The sequence below is a fragment of the Entelurus aequoreus genome, linkage group LG05 (assembly GCF_033978785.1).
Source record: "Entelurus aequoreus isolate RoL-2023_Sb linkage group LG05, RoL_Eaeq_v1.1, whole genome shotgun sequence".
NCBI lineage: Eukaryota > Metazoa > Chordata > Actinopteri > Syngnathiformes > Syngnathidae > Entelurus > Entelurus aequoreus.
Window position 1 is genome coordinate 31,448,706 of NC_084735.1, and position 16,235 is coordinate 31,464,940.

Sequence of the window (16,235 nt, forward strand, 5' to 3'; positions counted from 1 at the left end):
TCCACTGTACAATTGTTGAGTATATGCCTATGCATTGTAATAAGGGTTACTAAGTAGCATAGATTGAGTAAGAAATATTTCATAGCAAGTGTACTGGAAAACAGTTGCGTTGTCCTGGAACAAGAATGCATATGCATGTGTGTGTGTGTGTGTGTGTGTGTGTGTGTGTGTGTGTGTGTGTGTGTGTGTGTGTGTGTGTGTGTGTGTGTGTGTGAGACAGACATAAGCATGTTTGGGGATATAAGTCGTGTGCGCAAACATCGAGCACTGAAGCAGACAAAGCTCGCATCATTCTAGTTCGGAGGCACACAATCTGCCCGGCCAGCATTTAAAGTATCTAGCATTGTTTTGGAAAAATCAGTCAGACATCAGCAAAGCCAAGTGATGGCAAGAGAGAGTGAGAGCGAGAGAGAGAGAGAGGGAGATAGAGAGAGAGAGAGAGAGAGAGAGAGAGAGAGAGATAGCAAGAGAGAACAAAATGTAGCTCACAGAGGAGGAAATAATTATACAAGAAGTATTTGGAGGGATTGCTTTAAAAGAGTAACAGCGATTAGACGAGCATCTCGCATTTTTTTCTTCTAACCACGGCTATTGCACTTGTTCTACTTGCAGTCGGTACTTTGAAGTTAGCCCTCTGCATGAGGCTGGAGGCAGCAGTCATGCCTGTTTTCACATTATGCTCCATGTCCTCAACAAACAGCAGGTTCAGAGTCAAAGTCCGGGCAGCAAAATGATTATTCCAGACAAGTCTGTGATGATGACAAGTTCTTCATCCGCATCCGACTGCCATGTTCGTGGTGTGCCACAAGGCCTGCAGAAAGGGTCCATCCCTGATATGGAAAGTCATCCAGTGGCAGTGGGTATGTCAGGATTGCGTAAAAGCCAGAATCTCTTTAAGGAAAGCGAGAAGCTGACAAAAGTTCTGGCACTTATAGTTTCCACTTTCTCTGGAATGTATTCTTCTTGAAATCTGGGCATCGGGATGGGTGCTGTCTAATGCACCCCAACCCGGGACTATTATGTAGGCATTGAGGAGAAACAAGAACTGACACATTCCTGCACCAAGATGGTTTCCTGGAGGAAACTAGCACACGTTCCTGGTCCACTAAATAAACATGCTTTATGTATCTTTAGTCATTGTTCATGTGTGATCAGTATCCAATGATTGCAGAAACAAAGAAATAACTAAGAGTAGAAGTGTTTTCATGAAATAACAAGCAGTTTTATGGGCAATGTTGAACTTATATTTACGATGATCTGCTCAACGCTCGGACTTGACTTTGTACCGCAGGACCAGGTAAGTGGCCAGTCTGAGAACCACGAAGAACACCCCCAGCACCATGAAGTCCACGTAGAGCTTTGCATCCTCCACATCCAACAGTTGCAGGACCTCCTCTGGCTTTTGGAATTTACACACCAGACCCGGACACTCCAGCTCAGTGCGGTTCATCCCGTAGATGGACAGTATCACACCTTCAAATCCATACCTGGAAAAAGCAAATCATAATTAGTATAGTTTTTTTAATCCTCAACAAAGAAGTGAAGAGATAAATTGCTATGCCCCTGGTAAGCCACAATACATTTTGCAAAAGGCTGAGCTGAGCATACCTGACGTAAGAGACATAGGAGCTCCACTGTAGATATTTGGGAATGGTGTCAAAATTCACAAAGAAGCCAGAGAAGAGCAGCACAGGTATGGCTGTTACCGGACCTACAAATGTCGCTACCTGTAGAACCATGTTACAGTGTTTACTGAATGAGCTCACTTTGCTTGGAGTTACTTTATGGACCTTACCTGCAGTGATGTGGATGCAGCGCCAATAAGCAACCCCAGAGACTGGGCTACCAGGGCTGTGGATGTGGACAAAGCCACGAAGAGCAGATAGCGACTGGCCTCTGCAGGCTGTTCAGTCATCCAGTACACAATACTGCAGTACATGATTGGACAAATCACCTGTGAAGGAGAACGTTATGATTGTCTTTATCAATAGGACACGTACATTGAGTACACTTCTCGCAGTTCAGCAAGTATTTTTATTACAGTATACAGTAATACCTCAACTTACGAGTTTAATTGGTTCTGTGACAATGTAACAGAGTCTCTTGACTCAAAATACTTGTATCGCAAATCAAAAACACCTTAATCCTAACATGTAACATGCTTTTTTAAAATAAAATAAAATTTTAGATAAATATTGTATAAAACAATACAATATAATGTACTACCAACAACTACAGTAGTTTTATGAAGTAATGTAATAAAATGTATAACATTTACCTTGGAGATTGACTTCTATTGTATCTCCTTCCAAAAGTTTAATGTCAAACACACCAGCAGCAGCTTTTCAATATTTTCATGGATAAATGTCCACTGTTTGGATATTATTTTAACAGTCTTTGCTGGCGTTCTTGACTTATTCTGCTTCAGTGTGGTGCAGACAAGCAGGGACTTGGTTCTCCAAGTTGGCAAAACGCTCTCTCATGTTATTGATGATTTCTTCTTTTAGTTCAATGAATATCATCCACTTCTTCTCAGCAATGTCCTTAACACTCACATTCTTCTCATGGTTGGAAAACAAAGTTTTGTCCATCTTTAGCTATAAGCTAATGCTAGCAAGTCAAACCAGCTGTTTTGGTCAGAGCTTAGAGGATTCACTGTGACATTTGCTAAGCCAACTAATGGCGGGGATGCTTGTAACTCACATTTAGCTTGCAACAATTAGCAGAGACAGCTCTTATCTCAAACCCCTCTTAAATTGGGGCACTCTTAAGTTGAGGTATCACTGTATCTCAGAATCTATTGGAAAAATGCTCACACCACCAAAGCAATGAAATATTACCTGGAATGGTATGTCCGCCATTGTTTTTGCCAAGTAGTAGGCCTTCAGGCTGTACCAGTAGTTGAGGTGTTCCCTTAGAAACACAGGCAACTCCAGAGGAACTGTGGAACCAAAGAAGCAACAATAAGTGTCTTTCCACTTTGACTGGAAGAAGGCTGAACAATCGATACAGTATTTCCCGGGCCTGGCGAGACAAGGTCTTACAAGTTAGAACAGTGGGCATCAGGGCGGCAAACATGAGGAAGAGCATGGAGAAGAAGAGGAAACCCGTGTTGTTGAAAACTTTACTGGCGTCGTTGCCGATTTTGAGATAAAGCAGACCGATGAGCACTCCGATCGCCAGATGGGACATCACTCTGAGGTGGGTCAGCACCTTACGAAACAAGGGATTTTAGTTAATCCCTAAAATCAAATACATCAGTATTTTCCATCCATGCAAACACTATTGTACAAATGTTTCAGGTCAAAGGACATTTATATAACTATAACGACCATATAATGTATATACCTAATGGAGCGTAGTTGAAGAAAATGGTATTGTTTATCCGTCCTGTTTACTGTTTAATATTTCAAAATGACAGCTGTGCTTAAATGTACAGTATTTAAAACAACAAAGCAAGATGCAGAGTACAGTACTGTATTTTCATTGACTATGACACAAAACACATGGTTTGAAATGCACAGTACCGTATCTCTGCAGATTGTAATGAAGGTTCTTTTGAATAGGATGCAGAACTGTGTGAATGTACTGGTGGCAAAGCTACGTTTCTCAAGGGTCCCTGTGTCCTGTGGAGAGAGAAATTGAATGCAACTTGTCAGACAACAGTAAAGACATCACGCACAGATAAAAGTTTGTATTTTCCACTTCGCATTTGCGGCGCCCCCTTGAGAATGATGTGGTATGGCCCATTTCGAGAACTACGGTGGCTGACAAGGGCAAACGCGCAGCAAGATCTAAAACACACACAAACCCCCACTTCACAAAACACACAAGTGCGGGGCAAACGCAAAACAAAGTCCAAAACACACGCAAATCCCCAAAACACATGCAATTTTAGTCGTTACCATGAATCTGGAAATTAGCATGCTACCAGGAAGTAAGCCCCACACAGATATAAAGACGTAGATGCCACCTCTGATGCTGCTGTCCTTTGGAATGATGCATCAACGCGGCCGCCATCTAGAGCAGGGAGCAACCGTGTCCGTTTACTGCATTAGTCAACTGAGACTAATGGTCCATCTGTACTGGGAAGTCTGAGTTTTCGAGTTCCTAGTCGCAAATTTCCACTAAAACACACCCGAGGATGGATGTCTTACTCGGAAAGTCGGAGAGTCCTCAACACCCCCGAGTTGGCTTCAAAGATGGCTGCTGTGACTGTAAACAATAAAAGAAGCTTATGTGATAGTCGTTATTAGCACGTCTGATCATTTTTGTCGTACGAACTCAGCCGCATTGTAGGACACAGTGGTGTGCCGTCAGGGCCAGCAAGGCCTTCTCTGCTGGCCTAACATAACCAGAAATCCTGATCATAATTAGAGATAAAATTATTTTTTAATTTACTTTCCCTAAATATTTAAAATTAGCCTATTTATATTATCTTCATGTCATATTACGCTCGTTCCAGTGCTGTTGTTTTTAGTTTTAGTTTGTATCCAATCAGAATTCAGCTAGCTCATGTTGCCATGCTGTATGAAATCTGCCCGAAGCCTTCAGAATCAACAATGCGGGCGTCCGTGCACTGTAAGTGAATGGGGACATACAGTTGATAGACAGTTGCGATAGCCAATCAGATCACAAGTTATTGTCAGTAAGGCCTTCCAGATGGCCTCAGGTTGAACGTGACATTTACACATCCTGTGACTCACCGAGACCGTTAGCGGATGAATTTGAGATCACAGAGTTGAGAGACAGTTGCGATAGCCAATCAGATCACAAATTGTTGACAGTAGCCTATCTAAATAGCCTGATGTTAACGAGACTGTGATTGGATACACACTTGTCATTCCAAAGTGAGTATCTAATCACAAGTTTCAATTTAGCAGGAAGCAGGAAGGGTTGCACCGTAGCCAGAACACAACGTTGATTAGGTGGCAGATATACTGTATATTTGCAAGGCCATTTTCAAGAAGGATATTTAAAGAGAAACTACATCTTGTGAGACGATAGCGGCCAACCCCGGAAGCTAGCTCAGCTGTTCTGGCGATGAAATGGGGAAATGCCCGCCATTTCCACTCGAATAAGCCGACGACGAGGGGTACCACTGGCTTATATGGCGTCCAATGGGTGCTACAAATTGTGAGTTCAAATATTTTATTTTTTCACCTTTAATATGTTTTTTGCAATTTTTATTTTGACAGTACCACATAAGATGTTTTAATTGCTGATGCGTTTTAATTGTTTTTTAAATGCGCTAGAAAATAACCTGTTTTGTACACTTTTGAGGTGCTTCAATGCACAGTAGGGCATAAATGTGTTCCTGTATAGTATTTCTCCAGCAATGGTCATGTGGTGACATAAATTATGGTATTTTGAGAGGTAATCATTGCGGTCGGACATCACTGAAGGCCTAGGTGGGACGTCACTGATAGGACATTTATATATGGTAATGTTATTGTTGTGCAAAATAAATATTTTTCATGTTTTATACATTCTACATTGCTAGCAATAGCGTCTTTGTGTTTCCTCTTCAACCACCGTGTTTGAAGGTTGCAGAAGGAGTGCATATTTTTTATAAGTTGTTTATATTCAGATGAAGCAAGCACAAGAATGGTTTTCATGGATGCAGCCATCTTGTTTTATAACCCTGTAACTGGAACGCTCATAACTCGGCTGTGACGTCATACCCAGCTCGTAGATAAATGGAACACACCGAGAGGTCTATCAATAATTACAATTTTGGTGCCAGTCAGATGCACACCGGTCTGACGAAACCCTGCTCAAGATGGCGGCCGTGCTGATGTGCATAACAAGCCTGAGGGCGGCATATACACTATATTGCCAAAAGTATTTGGCCACCCATCCAAATGATGAGAATCAGGTGTCCTAATCACTAGGCCCGGTGTATAAAATCAAGCACTTAGACATGGAGACTGTTTCTACAAACATTTGTGAAAGAATGGGCCGCTCTCAGTGATTTCCAACGTGGAACTGACATAGGATGCCACCTGTGCAACAAATCCAGTCATAAAGTTTCCTCGCTCCTAAATATTCCAAAGTCAACTTTATTATAAGAAAAGTGAAGAGTTTGGGAACAGCGGCAAGTCAGCCACCAGGTGGTAGGCCACGTAAACTGACAGAGATGGATGCTGAAGCTCCTAGTGCAAAGACTTTTCTGCACAGTCAGTTGATACAGAGCTCCAAACTTCATGTGACCTTCCAATTAGCCCACGTACAGTACGCAGAGAGCTTCATGGAATGGGTTTCCATGGCCGAGCAGCTGCATCTAAGCCATACATCACCAAGTCCAATGCAAAGCGTAGGATGCAGTGGTGTAAAGCACGTCGCCACTGGACTCTAGAGCAGTGGAGACGCCTTCTCTGGAGTGATAAATCACACTTTTCCATCTGGCAATCTGATGGACCAGTCTGGGTTTGGAGGTTGCCAGGAGAGCGCTACATTTCGGACTGCATTGTGCCGAGTGTGAAATTTGGTGGAGGAGGAATTATGGTGTGGGGTTGGTTTTTTAGGAGTTGGGCTTGGCCCCTTAGTTCCAGTGAAAGGAACTTTGAATGCTCCAGGATACCAAAACATGGAATGACACTTCAAGTTCATATGTGAGTAAAGGCAGGTGGCCAAATACGTTTGGCAATATAGCATATGTATGTATTTGGATATTGTGTCAAATAACCTATTTGGTATAGAGCACAGAACAGGAAAGGCATTCAGGAATGCACTGTGCTTTTTTGCTCGGTCAATAAAAGCCTCCAATCCATTGATATTGCGTGACGTTAATGAGATGGTCACAAGTGATTCCTAACCATTGTTCCGCAATTATCAAATGTGCTTCGGGAAATGTATCGTTTAACACAAATACCATATTTTTCGGACTATAAGGCGCACTTAAAATCCTTTAATTTTCTCAAAACTCGACAGCGCGCCTTATAACTCGGTGCACCTAATGTACGGAATAATTTTGGTTGGGCTTACCGACCTCGAAGCTATTTTATTTGGTACAAGGTGAAATTATAAGTGTGACCAGTAGATGGCAGTCACACATAAGAGATACGTGTAGACTGCAGTATGATGGCAGTCACACATAAGAGATACAGTATGTGTAGATTGCATTATGACTCAAGTAAAAAACACCAACATTGTATATGTTCCATTGAAAATATAGAACATGACACACTGCGCTCAAAAATCTATCAACATTTTTTAGTACGACTTTGGTAAGCTATGAAGCCGCACCGCTTGATGGATTGTACTGTGCTTCAACATACGAGTATTATTATGGTGTGTATAAGGTAAGAAATATAAACTGCCGTTTTGTTTCGCAATATTATGCAAAATAAACTTTTCTTACCTTCTGGTACCTGCTGATCTTTAATTGGGATCTGCATAAGTCCTGGAAATTTGCACGCGTCCGCCTTTGTAGTCTGTGACGACGCCGTAGTCGATAAGCTTCTGCTTTTTCTCTATCTTCATGTTATGGGACATTCATCTTCCACTGTTGCCATTTTTAATATAGTAGTGTAAAGTTCTTACTAATATCTGTCAGTAAACTCGCCATGAAAGCGCTAAAACATACCGGTGTAGTGAGTTCATATTATTCACCCAAGGAATTGTAGTTATTAGAGAGTTTAGGTCGGACAGTTTTTCACGGGACATATTTCCGGCCTTGTTATTGCACTAGTGAGCCATGGATGAGGAGATGCTGCTCCGGTATTGATTTAAGTAAAGTCTGAATGTCATTAAAACAGTTAGCCCCATCTTTTGACACTTCTTCCACTCCCGTCTTTGCACGCAACAAAGATGATGGGGAGAAGACGCTGCCGAAGGTGAGCCACGTAAATAAGACCGCCCACAAAACGGCGCATCCTGAAGCGACTGTCAGAAAGCGACTTGAAGATGATCTGTAAAACATCATCCATGCAACATTTTGACCAAAGAACCAACATTACATGTTATGTAGACCACAAGGAAGTGTTTTCAATTTAGAAAAAAATTATAATAATATGACCACTTTAATGCGCCCTATAATCCGGTGCACCTTTTGTATGAAAATAGACCTGACTAGACCTGCTCATCGGCAGTGCGCCTTATAATCCCGTGCGCCCTTTGGTCTGGAAAATACGGGTAATGTATCTTTGTTCATCTATGCCAGTGCCGGAACAAATAAACGCGCTTACACTAAATGGCAGGAGCTGCATCATCAACTTGGGTATCCACCTTTTGCCATTCATATAGCATTTTAGTTTAGTAGCATGCTGTGAGATTTTTCTAATGTAAAAAATGACCTTACACTGTAGCACTGAGAGTGACAGGAGTCTCTCGAGTTCTTCTTGCCCTCCTCGGAGCACAGTCCTCCCTGGACCGCCTCAAACAGCACCGGGTTCAAGTCTCCGTACTCTCCTGATGCCACCTCAATGACTGTAGGCAGAGACGACAAACAGAAAGTCTGAGAGACACTGACACGCTCACACATAGAATTGTAATCAAGTATTTGAGGACTCACTGAAATCAGCAGGATTGTGATATGTTGGGCAGTGCAGGCCCAGGTTCTTCAGATACGGGATAAGGTAAGGGACTGTTCCCTTGTAGATGCATTGTCCTTGGCTGAGGATGTACAACTGCAAGAACAGCATAGACAGAGCATAGGTTCATGAAAAATGTTGCCTTCAAAGAAAAAAATAAAATAAAATAAAGTTCAGGTCTATCGTGTTAAGTGAATAAATAATTGTAGATGGTCATATAAAGGTTTGTTTCTTTATATCAATGGATGTTACAAAGACAGCCTGTGTCATTTTCAGTGTTGGGACAAACGCGTTACAAAGTAACTAGTAGTCTAACGCGTTATTTTTTACATTCAGTAACTCAGTTACCGTTACTACATGATGCGTTACTGCGTTATTTTACGTTATTTTTTATGTAGTAACGGCTAGAAACAGAAGATCTGAGTGTGTTTTATTGGAGAGTTGCGGTGTCGTCCTTCTGAATCTTCTTGTGTCACAAGGGAGAGAAGAAAAGAGGCGCGCTCTGTGTGTGTCTGGGTGTGGGTGTGGGGAAGGGAAGGGCGTGTCTGTGTTTACTAGTGGTGCAACGGATCAACATTCATCCGTGATCCATTCGGATCAATATCTTCGGTTCGGCACACACGTGATCCGCGGTTTGATATATGAAAAAAAAAAAAAGTGGTTCACGCGTTCAGTCCACACACAGTGTGATCATGGCGAGCGGAGTAACGGAGTAGCTTGAACGCCCTGCGTCATTTAATCGGTGTGTTTATAGGTGCAGACTCGGTTGTGCAAAACGAAGGTTTTAAACACATGCTGAAAGTGCTTGAGCCACGTTACGACATCCCGTCGCGCACCCACTTCAGCAATAAGATTGTGCCAGATCATTATGAGCAGGAGAAGAAAAAAAGTTGTGAATGAACGTCCCGAGCATCATCTGTTGCGTTCACAACAGACGGGTGGACGTCCAGGGGAACTATGTGACGATAAGCGCTCACTTCATCACAGCAGACTGGGAGATGAGAAGACACGCCCCCTCTATGAGAGTCACCTTGCACAGGTACTGACACAAGCAGTGGAGGAATGGAAGATAAAGATATCCCAGTCACAAGTGATAATGCCAAAAATCAAATAATTGCAGTGAATGAGGCAGGACTGGGACCACAGATAGGTGCTTTGCACATGTAGTGAATTTGGCATCACAGAAGGGAATCTCAGTCAATAGGATGGAGCGCCTCCTTGGGATGATCAGAAAGGAGGTTTCCTACTTCCACCGAAGCACAACAGCTGCTCATGTGCTTAAGACAAAGCAAGAAATGCTAAAGCTGCCTACTCATAAGCTCATACATGATGTCCCAACGAGGTGGAACTCCACTTATGATATGTTGGAGCAGCAGGCAGCTAGCTATATACTCTGCATTGACCCACAAGACCCTGAAGACAAATGTCAAAGACATCATCACCCTGTTAGTGCAGCTGGTAACCAGAACGATCGTGCATTTTGTGATAAAAGCATGAAATTTGGTACACTTATAGCCAAAGGCATTCTCAAAAGATTTGGATATGGAGCCACCATGAATTTTCAAAATGGCGCCCATGGCAGCCATCTTTCAAAATGGCTGTAAGTAACAACTGTTCGCTTATGAATGATGGATATAATATGATGTTTCAGACTTATTTACCATACATAGTACTTGGTAAATGTCTTATTTACCAAGTTCATTGCTTGCCAGACCAGAGATGGAAACCTAGAAGAGTTCTTTCGACACGAGAACCAACCATGTCCACCAGCGCTTTCTGATGGGGGAGGTCTCCGACTGGGAGTGAAGAGTGATCTGCTTCCATGCCTGGAACAAGTTCACAGTGCATACTCTGACAGTCCAAAGGTTACCTGCACAATTGTAGATGGGGCAGCCATCATCCAGATGCTGAAACCAAGTTCAGTACAAACCTTCAATGACTATACAGTGTGTGAATGTGTGTGTGAATGGGTGAATGTGGAAATACTGTCAAAGCGCTTTGAGTACCTTGAAGGTAGAAAAGCGCTATACAAGTATAACCCATAACCCATATGCCCATGTGATCTTCATTCCATATCTGACCAGAAAGTTTGAAACTGTGTCCAGGCTTGATCTGGTGTGGGATCGCTATTTGTCTGACTCTCTGAAAGCTGCTACGAGAGCAAAGCGTGGCACTGGAATTCAGAGACGTGTGGTAGGTGATGCAGCCATTCCCAGGAACTGGCAAAACTTTCTTAGAGTTGACAGCAATAACACTGAGTTGTTTGCCTTTCTCTCGGAGGCTCTGCTCAGATGGTTTGTGCAGGAGGATAAACAGCTTTTCATCACAAGTGACATGGAAGTCCTTAGCAAGCCACCTCTCCCAGATAGGACATCGATTGCTCCTTGCACGCATGAGGAAGCGGATAGTCGCATGTTATTGCACGTAGCCCATGCAGCAAGAAACGGCCACCACAAAATTATGATTCAAACAGTTGATACTGATGTTGTGGTGCTGGCTGTGGCAGTGGCTCAGACTCTACAACCAGAGGATGAGCTTTGGTTGGCTTTCGGTACTGGTAAGAATTTTCGATATTTGGCAGCCCATGAAATTGCAGCAGGGCTCGGGCCCGAGAAAGCATGTGCACTACCAGTGTTCCATGCATTGACGGGTTGTGACACTGTGTCAAGCTTTGTTGGCCATGGGAAAAAGACTGCATGGGCTGTATGGTCTGTGCTTCCAGAACTTACACGTACCCTGTTGAAAGTGTCTTCAGCCCCAGATGACATACCACAGGAGGTAATGGCCACAATTGAGAGGTTTGTTATCTTAGTCTATGACCGAACCAGCACATGTACAGAAATCAATACGGCAAGGAGGAAGTTATTTGCAAAGAGGCACAATGTGCAAACAATCCCCCCTACCAAGGCTGCCCTAGAAGAGCATGTTAAGAGAGCTGTATACCAAGGAGGGCACGTGTGGGGTACAGTCCTGGTGTCAACACCAGAACTACCTTCACCGTGCGAATGGGGCTGGTCAAAGTCACCCGAGGGGGACTATGAACCCTTCTGGACATGCCTACCAGATGCAGGCCAGTCAAGTTATGAACTTGTCTCATGCAAATGCAAGAAGGGTTGTGTTGGGCAGTGTAAGTGCAAAAAATCCCACTTACAGTGCACAGCCCTTTGTGTCTGTGAAGGCGAGTGTGACTAGTCTTCCCTGTGATAGACCCTAGGTTTCCCTTGCTTAACATGAGTATTTTGAGATAGAAAGAAGATTCTTAGAAATTCCAAAGTTCCCAATTCAAATTCTGCATCAAGATAAATGTATAATTAAACATAGAGATCATCCATATCTAACCAGTTGGCGGTCATTTTGAATTTTCAATGAAAATGTTCCACTATCCAAAAGACATTTACCAAGTAGTATGAATGGTAAATAAGTCTGAAATATCATATTAAATCCATCATTCATAAGAAAACAGTTGTTGCTGGCGGACATTTTGAAAAATGGCTGCCATGGGCACCATGTTGAAAATTCATGATGGCTCCGCATCCAAATCTTTTGAGAATGCCTTTGGCTATAAGTGTACCAAGTTTCATGCTTTTATCACAAAATGCACAATTCCTTTATATTTTGGAACTAACCTCTTGTACTAGTCTGATGATGATGTGAGAGTTGCAGAGGAGGTCCTCCAGGTGCTTAAACCCCTCAAAACTGTTACATCTCTACTGAGCACTGAAACTTCACCATCTGTGTCAACGATCCTGCCACTGAAAACAAGGATTCTACAATGCGTATGTGCTAGAAGACATGCAGGCTATTTCTACAGTGGAGCCGCCCGCTTTCAGGCAACTAATTAGCATGATACCAGCGTCAAACAGCGAATGGCACGGAAAACATTTTACAAGTACCTGGACACAGTGGACAGTGAGTACATAAACATGGAAACAAACATAATGAGGGATCCTAGTGGGCCAGGCCAATCTTTCCTTTTCTCTAAACGAAAACTGGGGAAATGTGTAGAGTGTTCTGGGCTTCAGACATGATTTTATTTCAGAATTCCTTGAGAGAGAAAAAATGCCTGGTTAGGGTTTGTGTATGTCATGTGTGCCTTCTTTGGGTGAAGCCAGGTTTACAGCTATGTTATGACATGTTGTTATTATGCTGTTTGTTACTTATGTATGTTATGTTGCAGCTATTTAAAATAGTTTTGTCAATTTGTTCTGGCCTGAAATAAATTGGCCCTTTGAAACATATCTTTGTCTTAGTGTGTTGTATGTAGACCACATTGCTTAGCAGAGTTCAGTGATGCAAATGCATGTCAAGTTGATCAACAGATTGTATTATTCTCCAGTGCAATAACAGTACTGAAATGAAGGCTAAAAGGGCGTTAATGGGAGCTTTAAAAAAAAAAGAAGAAAAAAAAAAAGTGACTAAATAGTTACTTTTCACAGTAATGCATTACTTTTTGGTGTAAGTAACTGAGTTACTTTTGAAATAAAGTAACTAGTAACTGTAACTAGTTACTGGTTTTCAGTAACTAACACAACACTGGTCGTTTTCATGTGTGAGCGGACTGCAGCGAGGCAAAACGTTTTTTTTTTTTTTTTTTTTTAATTAAATCTGACACTTAAATTAATGCAATACAATATACAGTAGAGTGCAAAGGTCTTAGCCACCACCAACTTAGTTTCTACACTGTTGTCATTTTAAGGACAGACACAATTAGAATTTCACAACAAAGCAAGAAATATTCTATTCAATTTTGGTGAGAAAACTTGTTGTTAGAGTGTCCGCCCAGAGATCGGTAGGTCGTGAGCTCAAACCCCGGCCGAGTCATACCAAAGACTATAAAAATGGGACCAATTACCTCCCTGCTTGGCACTCAGCATCAAGGGTTAAATCACCAAAATGATTCCCGAGCGCAGCCACCGCTGCTGCTCACTGCTCCCCCCACCTCCCAGGGGTTGGAACAAGGGGATGGGTCAAATGCAGAGGACACATTTCACCACACCTAGTGTGTGTGTGACTAACAGTGGTACTTTAACTTTAAAAGTATCATTACAGCTTAAGAAACGTACCCCACAGAATCATAATGGCAACTTCTGTTTGTTTGTCATCCCTATTAGCCAGGAAGTAGCCTGCTAACTCATAACCAAACACAAAATCCACTCCACAAAAGTTATTTTTGTCAAATGTGTTAACAATTCTGCCATAGTGCAGGTCTGCACTGTAAATGTGGTCATTAAAGGGCACCTATGATAATATTGGTCTTTTCTGGCTTATATATGTTAGACAAGGCCAACTCATTAAAGTTAAAGTACCAATGATTGTCACACACACACTAGGTGTGGCAAAATTATTCTCTGCATTTGACCCATCACCCTTGATTACCCCCCGGGAGGTGAGGGGAGCAGTGGGCAGCAGCGGTGGCCGCGCCCGGGAATAATTTTCGGTGATTTAACCCCCAATTCCAACCCTTGAATTGATCGGCGAGTGTGCTGTTTTTGGGTGAATCTATGTACCGTATTTTTCCAGGCTATAAGACCCTACTTTTTTCCCAAGCTTTAAACACTGCGGCTTATACAATGGTGCGGCTAATCTTTGGATTTTTCTTCGATTAAGCAAAGAAATCAAACAATTTACTAAAACGATCCACTTTGAGAAACGGTTTAAAGTGTTTACAAAGTACAAGGAAGAAGAATCCTGATAAACAATTTGAAGCTTATTAAAAAAGGAGAACATCTTATCCATCTCATAAATGATGAATACAGACATCAATGACTTTTCTGTTTTGTTTGATCAGCCGTTTTACTGTACCGTTTTGAAACAATTAGAATGTGTAAATAAACGTTTACTAAATATTTCTATGTTTATATCTAATTTCACAACTTATCAGTATATCTCTTATAGTTTGTTGCGGCTAATATATAAAAACTTTTTTTTTTTTCTTCAAAAATATATTGGGCTGGTGCAGCTTATACAGCGGAAAATGTGGTAATGTTTATTAAGTTTCTTTTTCGACCTTGTGTTATGACCTTAAAATATGTATTCAAACACTGTACATTTTCAAAATATACACTTTGATAACAGGCAGCACGGTGGTACAGGGGTTAGTGCTCATGCCTCACAATAAGAAGGTCTTGGGTTCGATTACCGGGCTCGGGGTCTTTCTGTGTGGAGTTTGCATGTTCTCGCCGTGACTGCGTGGATTCCCTCCGGGTACTCCGGATTCCTCCCACCTCCAAAGACATGCACCTGGGGATAGGTTGATTGGCAACACTAAATTGGCCCTAGTGTGTGAATGTGAGTGTGAATGTTGTCTGTCTATCTGTGTTGGCCCTGCGATGAGGTGGCGACTTGTCCAGAGTGTACCCCGCCTTCCGCCCGAATGCAGCTGGGATAGGCTCCAGCACCGCGACCCGGAAAGGGACAAGCGGTAGAAAATGGATGGATGGATGGATGTTGTTCACGGAATAGGTGAAATATTTGCATTTGTGAAATCGATAGAACACTGGCCCTGCCTAAACCTCTGCAATGTACTATACACCAAAAAGTAATGGGTCCTTCCCAATTATCATGGAAATTAATTCTGTAGTTGCAAACAAATAAACCAACCACACAACCAACCAAAGAATTGAGATCATAACATAACCTTATTAGTGACTGAATTACTAAGAACAGCTTTCGGTATTAGGCGGTTCACTGCAACACCCATAATCTTATTCTTTAATTAATACCTGACCGACAGCTTTAATCAAAACATAGTTTTATATTAATGACGACTAAATACCCGACTGAGCTATTGCAAAGGGTGCCATTAGTTGTGTTCGAAAACACAATCAAAATGTTATCTGGAAAAAAACTTGCCTTTTATCAGCCTTATGCAGAGCAGAGGTTGTAAAAGAGGAGGCCTGTGCATCAACTATAGTGCTCTCTTAGTCAGATAACATTAGTCATGCTGCGCAGCGGCTACTACATTAGATAGAAAGCCGTGTAGGCACTCAGGCTACCTTATCAAACATCTCAAAGAGCTTGGCACTAGGCTGATGAATGGTACAGATGATTGTCCGCCCTCCTTGGGCCAGAGACTTCATGAGAGAAACCACCTGGAAGCAAGACGCGCTGTCCAGGCCACTGAAAAAACAGATTGCGAGATTAGCCTGGAATGCACAGATTAGAACAGGGGTGTCAAACGTACGGCCCGAGGAGCGGATCAGGCCAGCAAACAGGTTTTATACGGCCCGGGGGATGAGTTTGCTAAGTATAACAATTAATCTGAAATTTTTTAATGAAAGAAACAGCTGTTCTAATGTATATTTGTAGATGATGCTACATATGTAAAAAATAAACCACATGATGTTATTACATAAATCGAGGAACATGATCAAACTACATAAATAACATTCTGTAATTTGATTTTGATATAAGTGTTTTTATCTTGACAGATTGAAAATGAACACCAATGAGTTGACTGATGCACATTATTACATAATTTATTCAGAAAATATAAATAACGACAAATAAATTATTCACCGCAACATGTAAGTGTAAAAAACCCCCAACAACATTATGATTTGTACATTTTCATGTTGGTAACGACAGTGAAACCTGGAGATGCGTGATTGGGAAGAATGGCCGCCCGGATCTGAACCCGAGTGGTGTTTTGTTATTGAACTTTTGTGCCCGTCACAGATTGTCCATAACGAACACCATGTT

The 16,235-nt window shown here is 42.1% G+C and overlaps 1 protein-coding gene across 1 annotated transcript in view; it reads right to left on the bottom strand.

Annotated features, from left to right (window-relative positions):
• Positions 1 to 231: 231 nt before the first annotated feature.
• abcg4a (ATP-binding cassette, sub-family G (WHITE), member 4a) overlaps positions 232 to 16,235 on the bottom strand; it is a 46,415-nt gene continuing 30,411 nt past the window's right edge. Inside the window, exons 7-15 of the mRNA XM_062047764.1 lie at positions 15,530 to 15,653; positions 8,516 to 8,630; positions 8,303 to 8,430; positions 3,528 to 3,626; positions 3,045 to 3,213; positions 2,841 to 2,941; positions 1,796 to 1,954; positions 1,609 to 1,727; positions 232 to 1,487 (exon numbers count right to left, since the gene is read on the bottom strand). Of these exons, the coding sequence (XP_061903748.1) occupies positions 1,262 to 1,487; positions 1,609 to 1,727; positions 1,796 to 1,954; positions 2,841 to 2,941; positions 3,045 to 3,213; positions 3,528 to 3,626; positions 8,303 to 8,430; positions 8,516 to 8,630; positions 15,530 to 15,653 (1,240 nt within the window). The 3' untranslated portion in view covers positions 232 to 1,261. The remainder of the gene's footprint in view (positions 1,488 to 1,608; positions 1,728 to 1,795; positions 1,955 to 2,840; positions 2,942 to 3,044; positions 3,214 to 3,527; positions 3,627 to 8,302; positions 8,431 to 8,515; positions 8,631 to 15,529; positions 15,654 to 16,235) is intronic.